General features: G+C 41.0%; 1 protein-coding gene across 3 annotated transcripts in view; it reads right to left on the minus strand.

Moving 5' to 3' along the window:
• Nucleotides 1-5,553: 5,553 nt before the first annotated feature.
• The window catches only part of Dpy19l4 (dpy-19 like 4), a 59,615-nt gene continuing 46,275 nt past the window's right edge, over nt 5,554-18,893 (minus strand). For 2 of the 3 annotated variants that reach the window (XM_039109411.2, XM_063287283.1), the window contains 3 exons: nt 17,106-17,238; nt 11,468-11,626; nt 5,554-10,067 (listed from right to left, as the gene is read on the minus strand). In XM_039109411.2, coding sequence (XP_038965339.1) covers nt 9,903-10,067; nt 11,468-11,626; nt 17,106-17,238 — 457 coding nt within the window. In that variant the 3' untranslated portion in view covers nt 5,554-9,902. The remainder of the gene's footprint in view (nt 10,068-11,467; nt 11,627-17,105; nt 17,239-18,893) is intronic. The other variant, NM_001305280.1, reaches the window with a different exon arrangement.

The following is an 18,893-nucleotide window of genomic DNA, read 5'->3' on the forward strand; positions in this document are numbered from 1 at the left end:
GCCTTTGGTCTCAACTTTGTTGCGGCTTTTCTAAACCAGCAATAGATTCAAAGCTATTGTAAAGTCCTGTCAGTGCTTTAAACTCCTTTGTAGTACTTGTTTAAAAAAAAAAAAATCTAACTGAATGAGACCTCAGCAACCTGAAAAACTAAAGCCAGTCAGTGTTCACTGATCGCCATGTTAAGCCAGAGCTGAGTTTCTGAGTCATTCTGTCTTTAAATGGCAACTCCCACCCTCGGCCTCTAAAGCGTAAAGCCTTCTACTGTAGCAGACAAGATTGGCAAAGAAAATGGCCGGACAGGTACCTCCAAGTTGACGTTTTCAAGTTGCATAGAGGGAAGAATTCAGTCCTCTGGCCAGTGGGAAGTCTGCCACAGCCAACTCAGCCTCTGGAGAAAAACTCATTGGAACCTTTCTCTCACTTCCAAGTAATAAGCTCTTATGTGTCAGCACAAATTAAAGCACGGATTATTCGGTATATAGAACGGACACAAACTCATGGTGTGCTTTCAGGATTGGATCTCAGAATCAAGTACATTAACACATCACCGGAAAATCACAGGCATCTTTGCCATTCCTTTCTCTGTGCTGTTAGGTCACAGTTGTCAGACGCAGAGCCACCCTGGCATGAGTCTCTAAAGTCTTATACCCATATGTTCACAATGAGGACAGATGTAAGTATGCTAGCAAGTAACATGATTCCTTCCAGTAGGCCTGCTCAACCCTGGCATGGCTGCACACGCCTATATTCCCAGCATTCACAAGGTGTAGAATGATTGATAAGTTTGAGGACAGCCTTAGCTACATAGCAAAACTCTTATCTCCATAACAACCAACCAAAGCTCTTACATCATATATAAACAAGTCAGAGAATATAGATCTTGGTTTCTCCTCCTCTTTCTCTTCTTCATCTTCAGATTTATTTTGAGGACCTGGAGAGAAGGCTTGGGAGTTAAGAGCATTGACTGCTCTTCTAGGGCACTCAGGTTCAACTCCCTGCACACAGGGGTCTCATGAACGTCTATAACTTCAGATCCAGCGGATCTGACACCCTCTTCTTGCATCCTCAGACATCAGGCAGACAAGAGTGGCATAGGCATACTTGCAGGCAAAACACTCATAATACATAAAATAAAAATAATTGGGGCTGGGGATTTAGCTCAGTGGTAGAGCACGTACCTAGGAAGCGCAAGACCCTGGGTTCGGTCCCCAGCTCTGAAAAAAAAAGAACCAAAAAATAATAATAATAATAATTGCCGGTTGTGTTGGCACACACCGGTAGGATTTGCTGAAGGAGGCAGAGGCAGGAGGATCATGAGTTCGAGGCCAGCCTGGGCTACACATTTTTAATACTTTGGTTGGGGATTTAGCTCAGTGGTAGAGCGCTTGCCTAGGAAGCGCAAGGCCCTGGGTTCGGTCCCCAGCTCCAAAAAAAAAAGAACCAAAAAAAAATAATAATAATAATTGAAAGACTTTAGTGTGAGTGTGCACCCTGGAGGTCAGAAGAGTATGAGAATTGAGAATTGAGCTCTAGGCTCCTACAAAAGCAGGAAGCACTTTTTTTTGGGGGGGGGGGGAGACACTACGTTGCTCTGGAACTCCCTATATAGAACAGGCTGGCCTCTAACTCACATGTCCACCTGCCTTTGCCTCCTGAACACCATGATTAACACTCTGAACCATCACACTTGGCTACAAGCACTTTTTACCTGTGAGCTTTTCACAAGCCCCTAAGAATGAAGCTCTTAAATGTGGTTCACAAAGTGCTATTGAACAACTTTCCTTAGTGGTTAGTTTTGTCAATTTCATATAATATAAGAGTCATTTGGGATTTATTCGAGAAAATGCCCCTATAAGGTTTCTGATAAGTCTGTACTGAATTGTCTTCATTCATTATGGATGTGGGTGGGACCACCTCACTGGAGGTGGCACCACCCTTCGTCCTAGATGGTGTAAGAAAGCAAACTGAGCAGGCCATAGGAAATAACTCAGTAAACAGCACTTCTTCATGGCCTTTGCGTCAGCTCCTTCCGGTACATTCCTGCCCTGTTTGAGTTCCTGTTCTGATTTCCCACAGAGCTGTGGAATTGTAAACTGAAATAAACTTTCCTCTGAAACTTGTTGGTCATGTCTTATCACAGCAATAGAAACCCTAAGACAGCTGCAGAGTAGGTTCCTCAATGGCCTCTGTGGTGGTGTGAATGAGAATGGCCTCTAGAGTATAGGCTCATATATTTGATTGCTTAGTCCTCGGTTGGTGGAACTGTTCAGGAAGGATTAGGAGGTGTGGTCTTGTAGGTGTGTGACTTAGGGTGAGCTTTCAAAAGTCCATGCCATTTCCAGTTAGTTCTCTCTCCCTGCCTCATACTTCTGGATCAGAGGTAAATTTTCAGCCAGTGCTCCTGCCGACCCGCTGCTGTTGTGAACTCTAATTTTCTGAAACTGTGATTCCCCAATTAAATGTTTTCTTTCATAAGTTACCTTGGTCAAGTTATTTTGTCATGGCAATAGAACAGTTAGACAAGCATCAAGATAAGCATTGTCAATGAGACTATCAGTTCAGAAATGTTTTTCCACCACGGCCTGACTTGTCCTGATACCCAAGTGAATATTCAGTGGGTCACATCTAGTTGAGCAGATATATAGACACGTTTGGATCCTGGTGAAATTGAACATGCTATATGAGCTGGAAAATGGTCATGAACAGTCGATCACTTATCAATTGACAAGGGGTTTAGGAGACAAAAAAAAAAAAACCCACTGGTTCTTGAATATAGATAATTTAAAGAATTCTGCTTTAGAATTTATATGAAAGAAATTTTCTGCCTTATTTACTAATATTGAATTTTCCAGAAAAACAACAAAATCCACAAACGCTCTCTGTGGAAAAGGTGGCAGCGTTGTTGTGGCACGTGTGAGAAACGCACAGTTCTTTCGTGTGCCTCTCTGGAGCTGTGTCAGCTGTTCAGAAGGCAAAGGCTGGTGTGCAGAGGTGGGTTGAAGGCTGCCCTGAAATCGGCCTTTTCCACACTGCACACAGTGACAAGAAGCATCCCGAGGCGTGATGAGGCTGGAGGATGGCAACTGTACCATTTGTCCACAGTCATGACAACCCCTTCGTTGTTGTTTTTCAAGACAGGATCTGACTAGTAGCTCTGGTAGTCCTGGAACTGACTATGGACAGAGATCCTCCTGTCATAGCAAATTCTTACTGCCTAGGGTCAGGTCTTCTGGGTTACTTAGCGGTGCTAGCCTAGCAGTACGAGGCTCTGCGTTAGGTTCTTTTTTTTTTTTTTTAAGATTTATTTATTTATTATATGTAAGTACACTGTAGCTGTCTTCAGACACACCAGAAGAGGGCATCGGATCTCTTTACAGATGGTTGTGAGCCACCATGTGGTTGCTGGGAATTGAACTCATGACCTCTGGAAGAGCAGTCGGGGGCTCTTAACCACTGAGCCATCTCTCCAGCCCTGCGTTAGGTTCTTAGTACTCAGAATTAACTAATTAACTAGAAGGCCTTCGCTTCAGGCATCAATATGCACAGCCTATATCACAGAAAATGCACTATGTAGATGAAGAGTCACCAGACTCAGGGGGAACTAGAAGCCAGGGTGCTGATATGGCAGATCTAGCAAACACCAACTAACCAAGAGCTACCTCCCTTTTGCAAAGAAACATGAGGCAGGAGGGACTCAGCTCTTAGCTCTAACTCAGAACATTTACCCTGCTAGGAGTAGAAACAGGTCACTGCTCAGGCCCTGTCAAACTCTAGCCATTCTGAAGTTGCTGACTGCCAAAAGCTTTTGGGAGAGCCAAGGAATTGCCGGACCCTAAAGCAGGTAGCTCGTTGGCTGGGAAGTTGTCTGATTTTTTTGTCACAAGCCTCCATCAAACTAAAGAGCTCCAAGACCAAGCCTAGCTGTGTTGGACACTGGACTTAGAAGGCAGAGCTGAGGCTGTAGCTTAGTGGTAAATCACTTGCTTAACATGTACAAAGCCCTGGGTTCGAATCTCTGTATTTCCCTCAGCATCCCACAAAATACAAGGGCAGGGGAAGAACCCAAGTTTGACTCCCAGCACCCACATGGTGGTTCACAGACATCTGTAACACCAATTCTAGAGAATATTATGCCACCACTGTACATATGTGGTACAAAGACATTCATGCAAGCAAACACTCCTCACACAAACTTTTTAAATAAAAATTTAAGAGGAAATTTTTTTAAACAAAATCTCAACTATTTGATTTTACAAATGAAGACTCGGGAGCCAGATGCTGGGTGAAAGCCTGCTATCTCAGAGGGGCAGAGAAAGCACCCAGACAAGCTCCTTCTTAGTCAGTGTCCCAGATACCTTACCTATCATGCCATCTCAGAAACTAAATGTCCTTCCCTTCTACTTCCTGTGTGTCTCTTTATATGTCCTCCTGACTCCTCTTTACTTTTTTTTAAAAATAATTTATGTTCATTTCCTGTCAACTGGTTGCTTGCTCCACCTTCTTGACCTGTGGTTGATTTTAAGGCAGGTGGATCTTTCCGTTCAAGGCAGACTGGTCTACAGAGAAAATTCCAGGACAGCCAAGGCTGCACAGAAAAACCCTGTCTTGAGAAAGAAAAGAAAAGAAATAAAAAAGAAAGAGAAAGAGAACGAGAAAGAAAAAGAAAAACAGAAAAAGAAAAAGGAAGGAACAACTTTGAGGCTGGAGAGATGGCTCAGACCCTGGTTCATTTCCCAGCAACCACATGGCAGCTCATGACTGTCTCTAACTCCAGTTCCAGGGGACCCGACCCTCTCACATAACACACTTTTAGGCAAAACAATGCACATATAAAATAAAAGCAGACCATTAAAAAAAAAACCAAAAAACAGACAGCTTTCCTAAGAAAAGGTAACAGACTGAAGATTTATTTATTGTCCACTGTGAGCCTGAAATTATTAAGTCTCTAGAGCAGGGTTTCTCAGCATGAGGGGTTGAGATTCCTTTCATAAGGGTGGCATACGATGATCAGAAAACACGGATATTTACATTATGATTCATAAATACCAAAATTACAGTTATAGAGTAGCAACAAAAATAATTTTATGGTTGTGGGTCATCACAACAGGAGGAACTGTACTCAAGGGTGAGCGGCATTATGAGGGTGAGAACCACCGCCCTGAGGCAGAACCTGTAGGAGATACAGGCAGAACATTTCACAGGAAAAGGAACACTGCCTGCTACGATGTGGAAGAACCTTGACATGCTAGGTCAGGTGAAGGCAGCCCGACATCCAACACCACCAGCTGGGGATTCCATTACACACAACACCCAGGAGGAGAAGATCTGTACGGATCACTGCAGTTGCCTAAAGCTGAGGAGGGTGGTGTCAGTGGACAGCCAAAAGGAATGGAGTGTGTTTGTGGTGGGCAATGAGCAAGTCTTGAGGCTGGCTGTGGTGAAAGCTGCACAACTGAATTCTACTGAGAACTCACTGGATTGTATGCTCGAGAGAGCGCTGCACTATTACTTATAGCTCAATACACAACAAGAAAGTTCACGTTAAAGGCAGCTTCAAATTCCGAGAAGTTTTATTACCAACACAAAACAAGGGGGTAAATGAGCATCAAAGAACATCATTACTGATAAAGAATACTAACGTTACAAAAGCTGGAATCAGACCGTTTACACTGATGAGCAGGGGCTTCTCCGTTCCTGTAGTAATGACTTACACTTGCAGAGGGTAAGCTCTGTACGGGAGGTAACATTTCACCTAAACACACAGCATCACAGTCTGACTCAGAGGCCAGCCTACAAAGGGCCGCTCTGCTCGTCTTGATGAGTAGCTGCAGAAGGCTATTGGTTTGCAACAGGAAAAGGAGATTTACGTGATACCTTGTTATGCCACTGTTACACAAAATATAGATAACGGTCATCAGGAAAGGCTGTAGGATTGCACAGAGTGTTCCCTATGTCAAGGTCACAGAACAAGAGAAAAGAGTCCTTTACACTAAATTCAACACATTTGATTCCAAAATTATTTCCATTACAGAAACATGCATTATTTAGAAAGTTCACTAGACGGAAAATAAGCTGTCATACATATTTCTTTGCAACACTGCATCTAATTTGATTTAAAGCATTAACTCTATAATACATGAGAAAACCTCAGGAATTTGGGTAAGAATTTGTTTGATTTTCCTTGTATTTTGCCAGATTTCTCATACATACCGAGTACAATAGAGACTATGTATTTAACTTTTGAATCTTTATTTGGGATGGGGACTCATGAAGCCCAGGCTGTCCTCAAACTTTGAACACTTGTCCCTCCCATCTCTACCTCTCAAGTGCTGGGATCATAGCTGTGCGTCACCACACAGGGCAAAACTAGACGTATTAAAAGAAAGGATACATTAAAACATAAATAGAAAGTAGTTATTAGCTTTAAAAAGTTCTTAAATATATAGAAGTAGTAGCATATGTCCTGTAAATATTCATGCATTAAAAATAAATTTACTAAAAGATCAATTTACATAGAACTGTTAAAAATCCCAACTGAAAAAAAAAAGTACAATTTTCATACAAAAAGAGACATCAAAATGTGTTACTAACTCGAAAATAAGAAGCCCCAAGAAAGATTTCTCAAAACTAATAAGAGAGTTATACAAGAAATTAAAAATCTAGTTCAGGTGGGGCTGGGGATTTAGCTCAGTGGTAGAGCGCTTACCTAGGAAGCGCAAGGCCCTGGGTTCGGTCCCCAGCTCCGAAAAAAAGAACCAAAAAAAAAAAAAAAATCTAGTTCAGGCATGGTTTTCAGCCACAAATTGTTAACACAGTTTAACACCCATTTCTTCCTTCTTTGTTGACTCAATCTGTAGAGTGTCAGGACACTGAGGTTATTGGCAACTTGGGTTAATATCCTAGAAGGAAAAGCCACTGTATGTGTGTCTGTTTCTCTGTCTCTGTCTCTGTCTCTGTCTCTGTCTCTCTCTCTCTCTGTGTGTGTCTCCTCTCTGTGTGTTTGTCTCTGTGCGTGTGTCTGTCTGTCTGTCTCTCTGTGCGTATGTGTGTGTGTGAAGTCAGTGCTACAGTGCAGTACACACTTAGATTAGAAAATTAAATTGCTAATAAAATGCAGAACATCAAGATATAGATATTAAAGTGATTTTAAAAAAATTACTAAGCTCACAGAGTCCATATTACATCCCTTATAAAGTAGGTTTCTCTTATTGGACTATTTGGCATTTTAGGGGCTAAATAAATTAATTTAGAAGACTGGAAGTTCTTGACAAAGATTTGCTTATTACTGAATTGAAGTTTATAAGAAAATGGTGTGGGGACGGCTCATTTTTCTGTTGTACTGGGGATCAAACCCAGGAACTCTTGTACAGTGGAAAGTGCTCCAGAACACTGGTACACAAGCAAGGGAGGAAAGACACCTACACCCTCACCCTACGTACCGTACTTTATCAATGTGCAAAAGGTAACCATATTTGCTTATGGAAAAGAAAATAGGTAATATGATATAAAATATAAGATGAATTTAGAAATAAAGACGTTAAGGCACTTATTTCAATGGTTTGCTAGAGTAAGAGCAAGTATGTTTCTCTGAGGAATACCTTCCCACCCAAATCCTGTCAACTCTGCTTCTTCAGTGCAGTTTTGCTGGTGAACCTAACAGCTGCTGGGTTACCAGTTATAGTAAGTTAATCAGAATGGCAAGCGGTGGAGTATTTCACTTGCTACTCCACAAATCACTGAAGAAAATAATTATATGTTTTCAACACAAAGTTTCTAGTGTTGTTGTCTTAGTGACAGTTCAGATGGGAGTGAATCAACTTATCTGCAATACCTAATATTTTCATTTCATTCTTTTCTTCATTTGTCTCCCCCCACATACCCACCGTGGTGCTAGGAGTTGAACCCAGGAACTCGTGTGTGCTAGCCCAGCCCTATGCCACTGATAACACATTCTCAGCCAATGTTGGCATTTCTGTAATAAAGCTTACTCCTTGTCTCAGTTGGTTATGAATGAGAAGTTAATTATAAACCTCTATTTTTTTTTTTTTTGGTACCTTTGGCTGTCCTGGAATACACTGTGTAAACCAGACTGCGTTCCAACACAGAGAACCGCCTGCCTCTGCCTCCTCCTGAATGCTGGGATTAAAAGAGTTCACCATCATGCCTGGTACTAATTATGAACTTTTAATTAAAAAAAAAATAGATTGACAGAAGCAAAAGCAGCTTACTGATACAGTAAACAAAACAAAAACTAAAAGTAACTTAGCACATGCTGTCATGTCAATAAAAATTCAATTCATTTTACAAGGGAACTGCAAAAAAACCATTACAAGAGAAACACGGTTGTCCCTCCTCCTTTATAACACGGAAGCTGTTTCTGCATGCCCTGATTGCAAGAATGACCATGACTGCGCAGTGTGTACTTTACTAGCTGGTAATTTTCCATAAAGCTCGATGTTAAATATTTGTGACGACTACCAAGATATTCAGAGTCCATCTGAGACACACCACCATAGCTGCTTGTCAAAATAAGCATGAAAAATAGTGTACAGGACCATTTACAGGAGCATATGACAGATGTCAGTCAAGCTCCAGAAGTTACTCTAAGTGCACATACTTAAAAAAAAACGTACATATATTTTACAAAAAAAAAAGGAAATTTTTTTCCTAATTTGGAGTTCTTAAAAATGCAATTTATACCATTCTAGTAAATAAAATTATAGGACCTTTTCACAAAACAACTGTATAATGTAAAAATAAATATGCATCTTATTAAAAACCATTTCTCTACAGGTTTTATCCTGAATCTCTTTAAGAGGCCATATTAATTTAGAATTTCTTCCCTTCTCCCCCCAAAAAAACAGGGTCTTACTTATGTAGCTCTCCAGGCTGTCCTGGAACTCACTATGTAGACCAGGCTGGCTTCAAATTCATAGAGATTCACCTGCCTTTGACTCCCAAGTGCTGGGATTAAAGGCATGAGCCACCACACTGGCTTACAATTTCTTTTAATGGTACAAAAATGAAAATACACGAAGGAATGTAGCATTTATACTCTGAACTGTTGAGAATTAAATTTAACTCTCAGTTTGCTCTTCTATTTAAAAGCATCCGCATACACCTCCAGAAACTGACGTGTGTTAGTGTGCACATTATTATTGTGTTAATATGTCCGTTACAATGTGATTAGATTGTATGCTCCACAACCAAGCAATATAACATTATTTTCAATGTTCATTTACATATGTATGTATCAACACCAGTTACTGTGTTAGCATGATTAAATTGTTATTAACTTAGTGGACATAAATGAGAAAAGGCAGTCACTCACTAGTCATGAAACACGTTTCACTAAGAATGTGCTCACGACTTAAGCAGCAGATGACAGGAACAGTATCATAAAATCCTTCCTTTATGTTATTTCCATTTTAATTTAAGTGTCTCATATTTTTAACTAACATTTCAATTTTTTTTTCAATTATTTTTAATTGTAGAAAATTTACATCTGTTAAAAACTTCCTTGGAGAATTTTCTCTTATATTGGAGAATTAAATCACATTAAGTACTTAATTAAAAGTTAACACTGACCTTGGAAAATATTCAAATAAAGATCGATACTATAGAGTAAGGTATGAGATGATGCAACAGGTAAGGCTTTAAGTCATGTGCTAAGAAAGAAGGCCGCCAGCAAGATGCAGTGGTGGACTTGACATTTTACTAAAAGACATCAACATCTCATCACCTACTTCCAAGAAAACTCTAAACCCAGGAGTCAGCAGGCGTGGGGAGGAATAGCAGCATTTCAGATACCACACTCTTATCTGTAAGAAACTCTGTAGGTCCAAGAAAATTGTATTTTACTTCAAGTAACATGTCTTTGAAATGAAGGCTCTGTTATTGTTCAAGATTGGAAGGAAATCACAGTGTTGACTTTATATACAAAGTAGGATCTGTTCCAGTATACTCTAGTGAAGTAATTCACATATGGAGAGTAGTTAATTTTGACCTCGTGACAAAATCGTCCGTATTTTGAATAGGTTAATTTGTCACCTTCTTCAAAAACCACCTATCAAAAAATAAGAAACACAATATTAAAAACCTTACTAAATATATGAGAAATATAATCCTTATAGTAGCAAATATATATTACTATATTACTATATATGTATATGAAAAATATCATTGCTAAATATGACTAAAATGTTTTGGCAAATTTGAGCCTTTTCCTCCTAAGAGCCCACAACCACTGAGCTCCTGAACTGATTAGGAAACAAGCATAAAGTGTGGGCAGTTGGTAAGGATGTAATCCGAAAGCTCAGCTTTCGTCCATCAGTGCTCTAGGAACGCTATCAGACAGCCGCTAAGGATGAAAAACGAGCAGACCTTCTTCCTCCTTACACTCCCCTTCTTCTACATGTCTGGTGCAAGCATGCGTGTCTTAGGCTCTCCCACACCCATCAACATCTGACTCCATCCAGCTTTCACTACCAGGGCTCAGCTGATTGTGTGTGTGTGTGTGTGTGTGTGTGTGTGTGCGCGCGCGCGCGCGCGCGTGTGAGTGTGTGTGTAAGTGTGTGTGTGAGTGTGTGTGAGTGTGTGTGCGCGCGTGTGTGAGTGTGTGTGTGTGAGTATGTGTGTGTATGTGTGTGTGTGTGTGTGTGTGTGTGTGTGTGTGTGTGTTTAGATCAGAGGACAACTTTCTGGAGTCCCAGGAATGGAACTACATGAGAAGAAAGAACAGAAAGGCAGAAAGGCAGCAGAGAGTAATGTATCAGAAATTACTAAACATCACACCTGATTATATCCCATCTGTCACCAATAAACCAAAATCACATTATCAAGCACCAGCTGAGAACATTCAAGATATACGCAGCATAAGGTAAATAAGTTTACAGTGCAAGCTTACTTAGTCACGAAGACAGGAAAATGGGGAAGATTTTCAAAGATTTGTTTTATTTTGTGCTATGCGCTCCTTGTGCATGCACTGCCTTCAGACGCCTAAGAGGGCATTATAACACCTCGAGCTGGAGTTACAGGAGGTTGTGAGGGGCTATGTGAGTCCTGAGACCTGGACCTGCATTCTCTTCAAGGGCAGGAAAAGCTCTCAAATCCCGAGAAACATGGAACCGTGAAAACAACATCACTGACCTCCAAAGCGGCCTCGGCTTATGTAGACAAACATGAGTATTTCAGAAGAAAAAGCAAAGCTCCTGGCTGTGGCCTAAACTCAGAATGATCTAGTCATCCTTTCCTCAAGTCCTCGGCCTAATTTTCTGAGGAATGAAAGCATCTGTTCCCAGCAGTGCCCTAACCTTACGAGCTCCCCCGTGAGTCGTCCTGGTTACTAGATAGCAGTGTATCTACCACAAGCTGCGAGGGAAGATGGCATACAAAAGCTACAATCACGGAGGAAGCTTATGAAGCTGAACGAAGCCAGAACAACCAGCTTTTCAAGTGCGCACTTACGTGTCCATTTGCGATATCTAACAAATCTTTAACCCTACAGCCCCTCGTGGTTCCCATCTCATTGCAGATGGCATCTTCTACAATTAGGTAGTTAGCTTTATAAGATGTCAGTATTTTATAAATATCCTCAGCAGATCGCTTTGAATAGATTTGGTAAATCTGAAAGGAAATAAAACAAATTTTAAAAGACAGTGAAAGCACCTGCTGATTAAATTTACAGGGATGGAGAGATGGCTCGGCAGGTAAGAGCACGCACTGCTCTTGCAGGAGACCTGAGTTGGGGCTAGGACCCACATCAGGTAGTCCACAACTGCTCTGACTCCATCAGCAGGGGATATGACATCCTCTCTCGGACTCTGCAGACACCCGTACTCAGATGCACATACCCACCCCACATACATTATACACATATAATTATAAAATGAATTTAAAAATTCAAACAAAGTACAACTCAATATATACAATTCACCAACCAATCAGGTTTAGTTTGTTTACGGGGTTGTACATTTACCAACACAACTTTACGTTATCTGCATTAGTGCTGTGTCTCCTCACAGCGTGCCTGCCACAGTCCTATATAACCATAACCTACTTTGTCTCCACAGAAGTTTCCATTCTAGACATCTGAAATACATGGGGTCTATAATATGTGATCCTGACTGACATCTTTCACTAAGCTAAAGGTTGCCTAATTCATCCATATTGTATTATAGTATAAATACTTCATTACTTTTCTTTTTTCTTTTTTTTTTTTTTTCTTTTTTCTTTTTTTTGGAGCTGGGGACCGAACCCAGGGCCTTGCACTTGCTAGGCAAGCACTCTACCACTGAGCTAAATCCCCAACCCCACTTCATTACTTTTCAAAGCCAAATAAGATTTACTCTGGTAACATAAGGATAAGACATTTCATTTGGGCTGGAGAGATGGCCCAAAGAGCACTGGCTGTTCTTCCAGAGGTCCTGAGTTCAATTCCCAGCAACCACATGGTGGCTCACAACCATCTGTAATGAGATCTGATGCCCTCTTCTGGCCTGAAGGCATAAATGCAGGCAGAAAGCTGTATGATGTATACTAAATAAATATTTTTTTTGGGGGGGGGTTCTTTTTTTTGGAGCTGGGGACCGAACCCAGGGCCTTGCGCTTCCTAGGTAAGCGCTCTACCACTGAGCTAAATCCCCAGCCCCAAATAAATATTTTTTTAAAAATTTATTTATTTACTTATTATATGTAAGTACACTGTAGCTGTCTTCAGATACACCAGAAGAAGGCATCAGATCTCATTACAGATGGTTATGAGCCACCATGTGGTTGCTGGGATTTGAACTCAGGACCTTTGGTAGAGCAGTCAGCGCTCCTAACCACTAAGCCATCTATCCAGCCCTAAATTAAAAAGACATTTCATTTATCACCAGTTAATAAATATTTTGGTTGCTTGCATTTTGGAGCCATGATGAATTCTATACACGAATATTTACATAGGAGTTTTATGCAGGACATACATTTGCATTTCTAACAGAGATGCTGTGTCATAAAGTAATTGCAGTTAACTTTGTGAAGACTGTCTGACTAGTTTCCACAAACTGTGTACAGGGTTTCATTTGAGCTCTCTATATCCTATACATTTGTTTGTCCTTTTGTTTCTTTTTTGAGACAGGGTGTCTACATAGCCCTAGCAGTCCTGGAACTTGAAACGTAGACCTGGCAGGCTGCCGTCGAATTCACAGAGTCCGTCATCCTCTGACCACCGCGAGCCTCAGTGCTGGATTAATGGTGTACACTAGCAAGCCCAGTTAATATATCCCTTTGATTTTAGCTATCCTATTTGGTCTGCAGGGGTATCTACTTGTGGATTTGACTTTCACTTTCCTGATGGTAAACGAAGTCATGTACCTTTTCATATGCAAATTGGTTATTTGTAGTTCTTTAAAAAGAACTACAATCGTTTGTGACTGTGATTAGATACACAGCTCAGTAACTGCTGTTTACTAGACCATAAAGAAAGTCAAACATTGAAAAAGGAAAAAAACAACAACAAAGTATGGTTACCGTTATTGGAGCCAAGTTCCATAAAACATAGAGCAAAATGTTTAATTAGAACTGGTTATGAATGATCTTAAAACACGATATTGGGAAAACTCCTATCAAAGGAAAATAAAGAGGGTGGGCATTGTGCTAGCCTGGGTTACACAGTGAGATTTTTGTCTCAAAGACAAAAAGTCCAGGTTATTGTTCTTAAATCAGCAGAGGAAAAATAAGTCTTAGGGATTTCCTGTCCATATTCTACCCACACCACGCCATCTCATTAAAGCAGAGCAAACGTCAATCAGAACTGACTACTGCCTGTGAGACAAGTCACCCTGGGTTTATCTCCCTCTCTCTGTCCTCTCCACCTGCTTCCATGTGTTCTGTTGTGACTATAATTAACTTCCCCTCTGTCCCTTTTTAAAAACATAAAAAAAGATATTTTTTTTTTGTGGCTCTTTGACAGAGGTCTTACTTTTTAGTCCAGGCTGGTCTTGAACTTACTGCAATTCTTGCCTCTGTCTTCCAAATACTAAGATTAGAGGCATCCGGCACCATCTGGGCGGTCAGCTCTATACACACATCAAATTATTCCACCGTGAGGATAATTATTCAGTCTTCACTGTTTCCCAGCTGCCTCAAGAGCAGCCTCAATTCCTCAGCACACCATAGGGCCACACGACCACACGATCTGGCCTCACTTCCTTTTCTTTCTTTACTTTCTCTTTTGGGGGCGTGTGTGTGTGTGTGTGTGTGTGTGTGTGTGTGTGTGATTGCCCTAGTTGTCCTGAAACTCTCTCTCTCTGTGTATAGACAAGGTTGGACTCGAACTCACAGAGACCTGCTTGCCTCTGCCTCCCCAGGGCTAGGATTAAAGGCACATGCTACCACTTTACTTTCTAGCTGTATAGCTACACACATTTCTTGGCTTGCAGTACTTTTTCAGCACGTGATAAGACACATTCCATTTCCAAACAAGCAACTCATGTCTTCAACGCCAACATCAAATCAAATAATATAAAGTGGGATGAATTCTTACATTTCTGTAGGCAAAACTGACTGACTCTTCTGCCTTTGGACTCTTTGTACTGGATGTGTATATACATGCATGCACATACAATTACAATTTAATAGTGCATTCTAAGCACAGCAGAACACTCCTATAACCCTAGTACTTAGGAATGTAGAGGCAGGAGGGTCACAAGTTCAAGGCTAACCTTGACTACATACACAACTTGCAACCAGATTTCTAAATACAAACAAAAATTGTCTATAATAAAATACAAGGGGTTGGGGATTTAGCTCAGTGGTAGAGCGCTTGCCTAGGAAGCGCAAGGCCCTGGGTTCGATCTCCAGCTCCGAAAAAAAGAACAAAATAAATAAATAAATAAATAAATAAAATACAAAAGTTAACTTTGAAGTTTTACTAATTTAACGTACTATGGTTTAGCCATAATTCTCCTAAGTAGGAAGTGGAACTATTAACATCATCTCAAGACTCAGCAGCTCACTGAGGTAATGCACAGAGCTAACACTTGAGTTCAGACATGTAATTCCAGTCGGTTCTATTGTTTGTTTCTTCTTTTTTTGAAGCAGGATCCTGACTGTCCTGGAACTTGCCACGCAGACAGGCCAGTCTGACCTCGAACTCACAGCAAACCTCTGCCTCTGCCTCTCTGAGAGGTAACGCTGAAGGCATGCTCCATCTATCAAACAGTATTTTTATATGTATGAATGTTTTGCCTGCATGACTATCGTGACACTGGATCCCCTAGAACAAAAGTTACAGACAGTTGTGAGCTGCCGTGTGGATGCTGGGAATAAAACCTAGGTCCTCCTGAAGAGCAGCCAGTGCTCTCAATCCTTGAGCCATCTCTCTAGCTCTTCTCTCTGAATTTTGCTTTGCAGCAATGAAAGATAGGGCCTCACATATGTTTTTGAGGCTGTCCCTATGCTGACTGGTTTGAACACAGTGATCCTCCTGCCTCAGTGAGCAGCACCAGCAGCACAGGCATCTCATTACTCCTATGTATCCCGTCTGGGCTCTCTCTTAGCCTTACATTGCTAAATTTTTTTTTAAAGCTCAGCATATGCTTAATAATCATATATTTTCACAAATAGAAAAAGAGAACAAAGCTGGGTGGTGGTGAATGACTTTCATGCTGGCACTCGGGAGGCAGAGGGAGGAGGATCTCTGAGCTCCAGGAAAGCCTACTCTACAGAGTTTCAGGACAGTCAGGGCTACACAGAGAAACCCTGTCTCAAAGGAAAAAAAATAAAGAATGAAAATATGGAGAATCCCAGTTCAAGTGATCATTAACTTTTTCTTTTCTTTTTTTTTTTTTTTTTTTTTTTTTTCCGGAGCTGGGGACCGAACCCAGGGCCTTGCGCTTGCTAGGCAAGTGCTCTACCATTGAGCTAAATCCCCAACCCCCATTAACTTTTATATACATGAATCTATCATTTAAATCCATAACAATCAAAATTATACATCTCTAAATCATATTAATTAGGTGTCATTCTAATGTTATACGGAATTATTTCAAAAAGCTCATACCAATAAAACATAAGAAACCGTACAGGTTGGTTAGCTGGCTGGCTGACTTTTGCAGTGCAGAGGAATGGACTCAGGAACTTTTGAATAACAAGCAAACAGTACCACTGACTTACATTTCCAAGCCTAATTATTTTCAAAGCAATTGCTTATTCCCTGGTTTCATCTTAAAATTGCTATCCTCGTGCCTCCATCTCTGAACCAGCTAGGGTTACATGGATGTTAGACATTCCTGGCTAAATCAACACAGTAATATGTGTTCTCATGTGTGTGTGTAGGCGGGTGGAACAGGAGTGAATAGATGAATTACTCAAGCACTCTCCGTTTTATTTTCGAGAATCTCTTACTCAATGTATAACTCCATGATTCGGCTAGCATGGCCGGTCATCAAGCCTCAGGGACTCTCCTGTGTCCACCTCAGAGCCTTGGGACACTTGGCTCTCATGTGGGTGCTATGGACCTAGGTCCTCAGGCTCCCACAGACACAGGTGCGTTACTCACTGAGCCATCTTTCTAGACCCAAACCTTCAAATTACATTTTTATTTTATCAGCAATAGATCAGCTTTGGAAAGACAATGTGTCCTGAGACATGAATCGACAGGTTTCCTTCATTAATTCTGAGAACCACAATACTTTGAAAGGATGGCTACCCTTTCTCAAATATTACCCATCAGTCCCTCTGACAACATTATAGAAATACCTTTCGCAGAAACTAGTGACGCTCCTCACAAAATGAACTAATATTTTAATCTTGGATTTTCTCTTGGTTAATCACACAATCACACAACCTTTACCTGTTTTTCTTTTTCTGCTTTTCATTTTTGAGATGGCTCTGCTGTGTGTCCGTAGCTCTGCCTAGTCTGAAACTGATTATGGAGCACACACAGGCTGGCATCAAGCTCATGGTGGCCCTCTTATTTCAACCTAACCACAACTTTTAAAAACTGAGGTGAATTAGAAAATTGGATTTTGCTAGCTATCAAGAAACATGTACCAGCACAGAACAGATTAAATTGTAGTGTTATTTTATAAGATCCAAATGTGGAGATGAAGTGCCTCACATTTTCATTCCTCTTGAGAAGGTCATCATCACTGTAAAGTGGCAAGCTTGTCACAGTCCATCCAGTGCATAGCTTGATCACACCCATCAACTGTGGGCTTCCTGCGAACACAGCTGCAACTGGAGCTTGCCTCCTGGAAGAACCAAAAGACATTTGATAAAAGAGCAATTGTGCCACTAAAACCATTGACTTATACCAACGCTCAAATACCAACAATGTGCAATGTATAAGCACACTAGGATCTCAAAGTCAATGCAGTTCAGGTAACTCATGTACTCACGTAGAAGCATTGTACTGTACAGCAGCAGCTGTTTAAAGCACTGAAGATACAGGAATTTTTTTTAAACAAAGGGAGTGGAGGTAAGAAACAAGAATATGTCAGGCAGTGGTGGCACAGGCCTTTAATCCCAAACACTTGGGAGACAGAGGCAGGCAGATCTTAAAAAAAAAAAAAAGTAAAGAAAAAAGAGAGAAGAATATACTACATCAGATAGGGTGGCTGGTTCCCACTCTCACTTTCTAACTCAAATCCTTCCTCGTTTATTCATCCTCCTGCTCCTGTCTCCTGTAGCATTGTAGACTACTCCCATTCAATCCACTCTGAAGTCTCAGATGCCACTTACAGGGTAGGAAACCAGCGAACAAGTTCCTTCCTTCCTCCTTCTATTTACTTTCAGTGCTAGGATGAAGCCTGGAGCCTCCGTGCATGATCTACAGACTGGAGAAAGGATTCAGCAGGTAGAGGTGTTTGCTGCCAGCCTAGAACCCACACACTAGAAAGAACTTACACCTGTAAATTATCCTCCAACTTTTATACACATGCTGTGCACACACATGCACACACAGTCCTCCTCTGAGCCGTACTCCAGCCTGACTGATCTATTCACTCTGAGTGTGCAGTGTTCAGCATCTGGCCACTACGTGCTACACACAGAAGTGTGTGCTCTAGAAGAAAAGGGACAGCACCTGGCTGGCCACGGTCCTAATGAAGACTCAGGACTAAGGAAACAGATTTAAGACAAAGTAATTATACTCAGATGAATACCTAATTACCCAACATCCAAATGATCAGGTTTTTGCCGTGCTTATTCTTCTTTCTTTTTTCTTTTTTATGGGGGGGGGGGGTGTTTCAAGACAGGGTTCTTCTCTGTGATCTTGGTTGTCCTACTTGCTTTGTAGACCAGGTTGGACTTGAACTAACAGAGATCTGCCTGCCTCTGCCTCCTGAAACCACCTAGCTTTGGTCAATCACATAGAGGACGTAGTTGCCTTTATTGTTCGTGACAATACAATATCATATTGTCATGCTCCCCACTGGCAACTACAACTCACATTAAGTACTAGTAGCAATGTTTAACGTAACCTAAAAAAAATATAGAATGTCTTTACAGAAATTAAGACCTCATTATAAAACCTAGTCTCACTTTTATGCACTCATTCTATAAACAAACCTGTCATTTCTTTAAGTATGTCTTTGGTTCCGTCCCCTTTATTTTCCATGTCTTAAAAACGACTACCAACACCACCAGGGTCTCACTCTGTAGCTCTGGCTGGTTTCAAACTTACAGTGATCCCCTTGCCTCAGTCTCCACGTACTAAGCATAACACGGTTTGCTCTTCTAGGACTTTTTTAAAAAGGGTTTTATCCATTTTTTGTATTTTGTTTCTTCATTAGATCTTTAACAAGTATCAACACAGTTATTCGGAAGTCTCTACAGGGATAAACTGATCACAGAAATGGCTGCAGTCATTTCCTCTCAGCCCTAAATATGGAGGCAGATGCTAATC

The sequence above is a fragment of the Rattus norvegicus genome, chromosome 5 (genome assembly GCF_036323735.1).
Source record: "Rattus norvegicus strain BN/NHsdMcwi chromosome 5, GRCr8, whole genome shotgun sequence".
NCBI classification, from domain to species: Eukaryota; Metazoa; Chordata; class Mammalia; order Rodentia; family Muridae; genus Rattus; species Rattus norvegicus.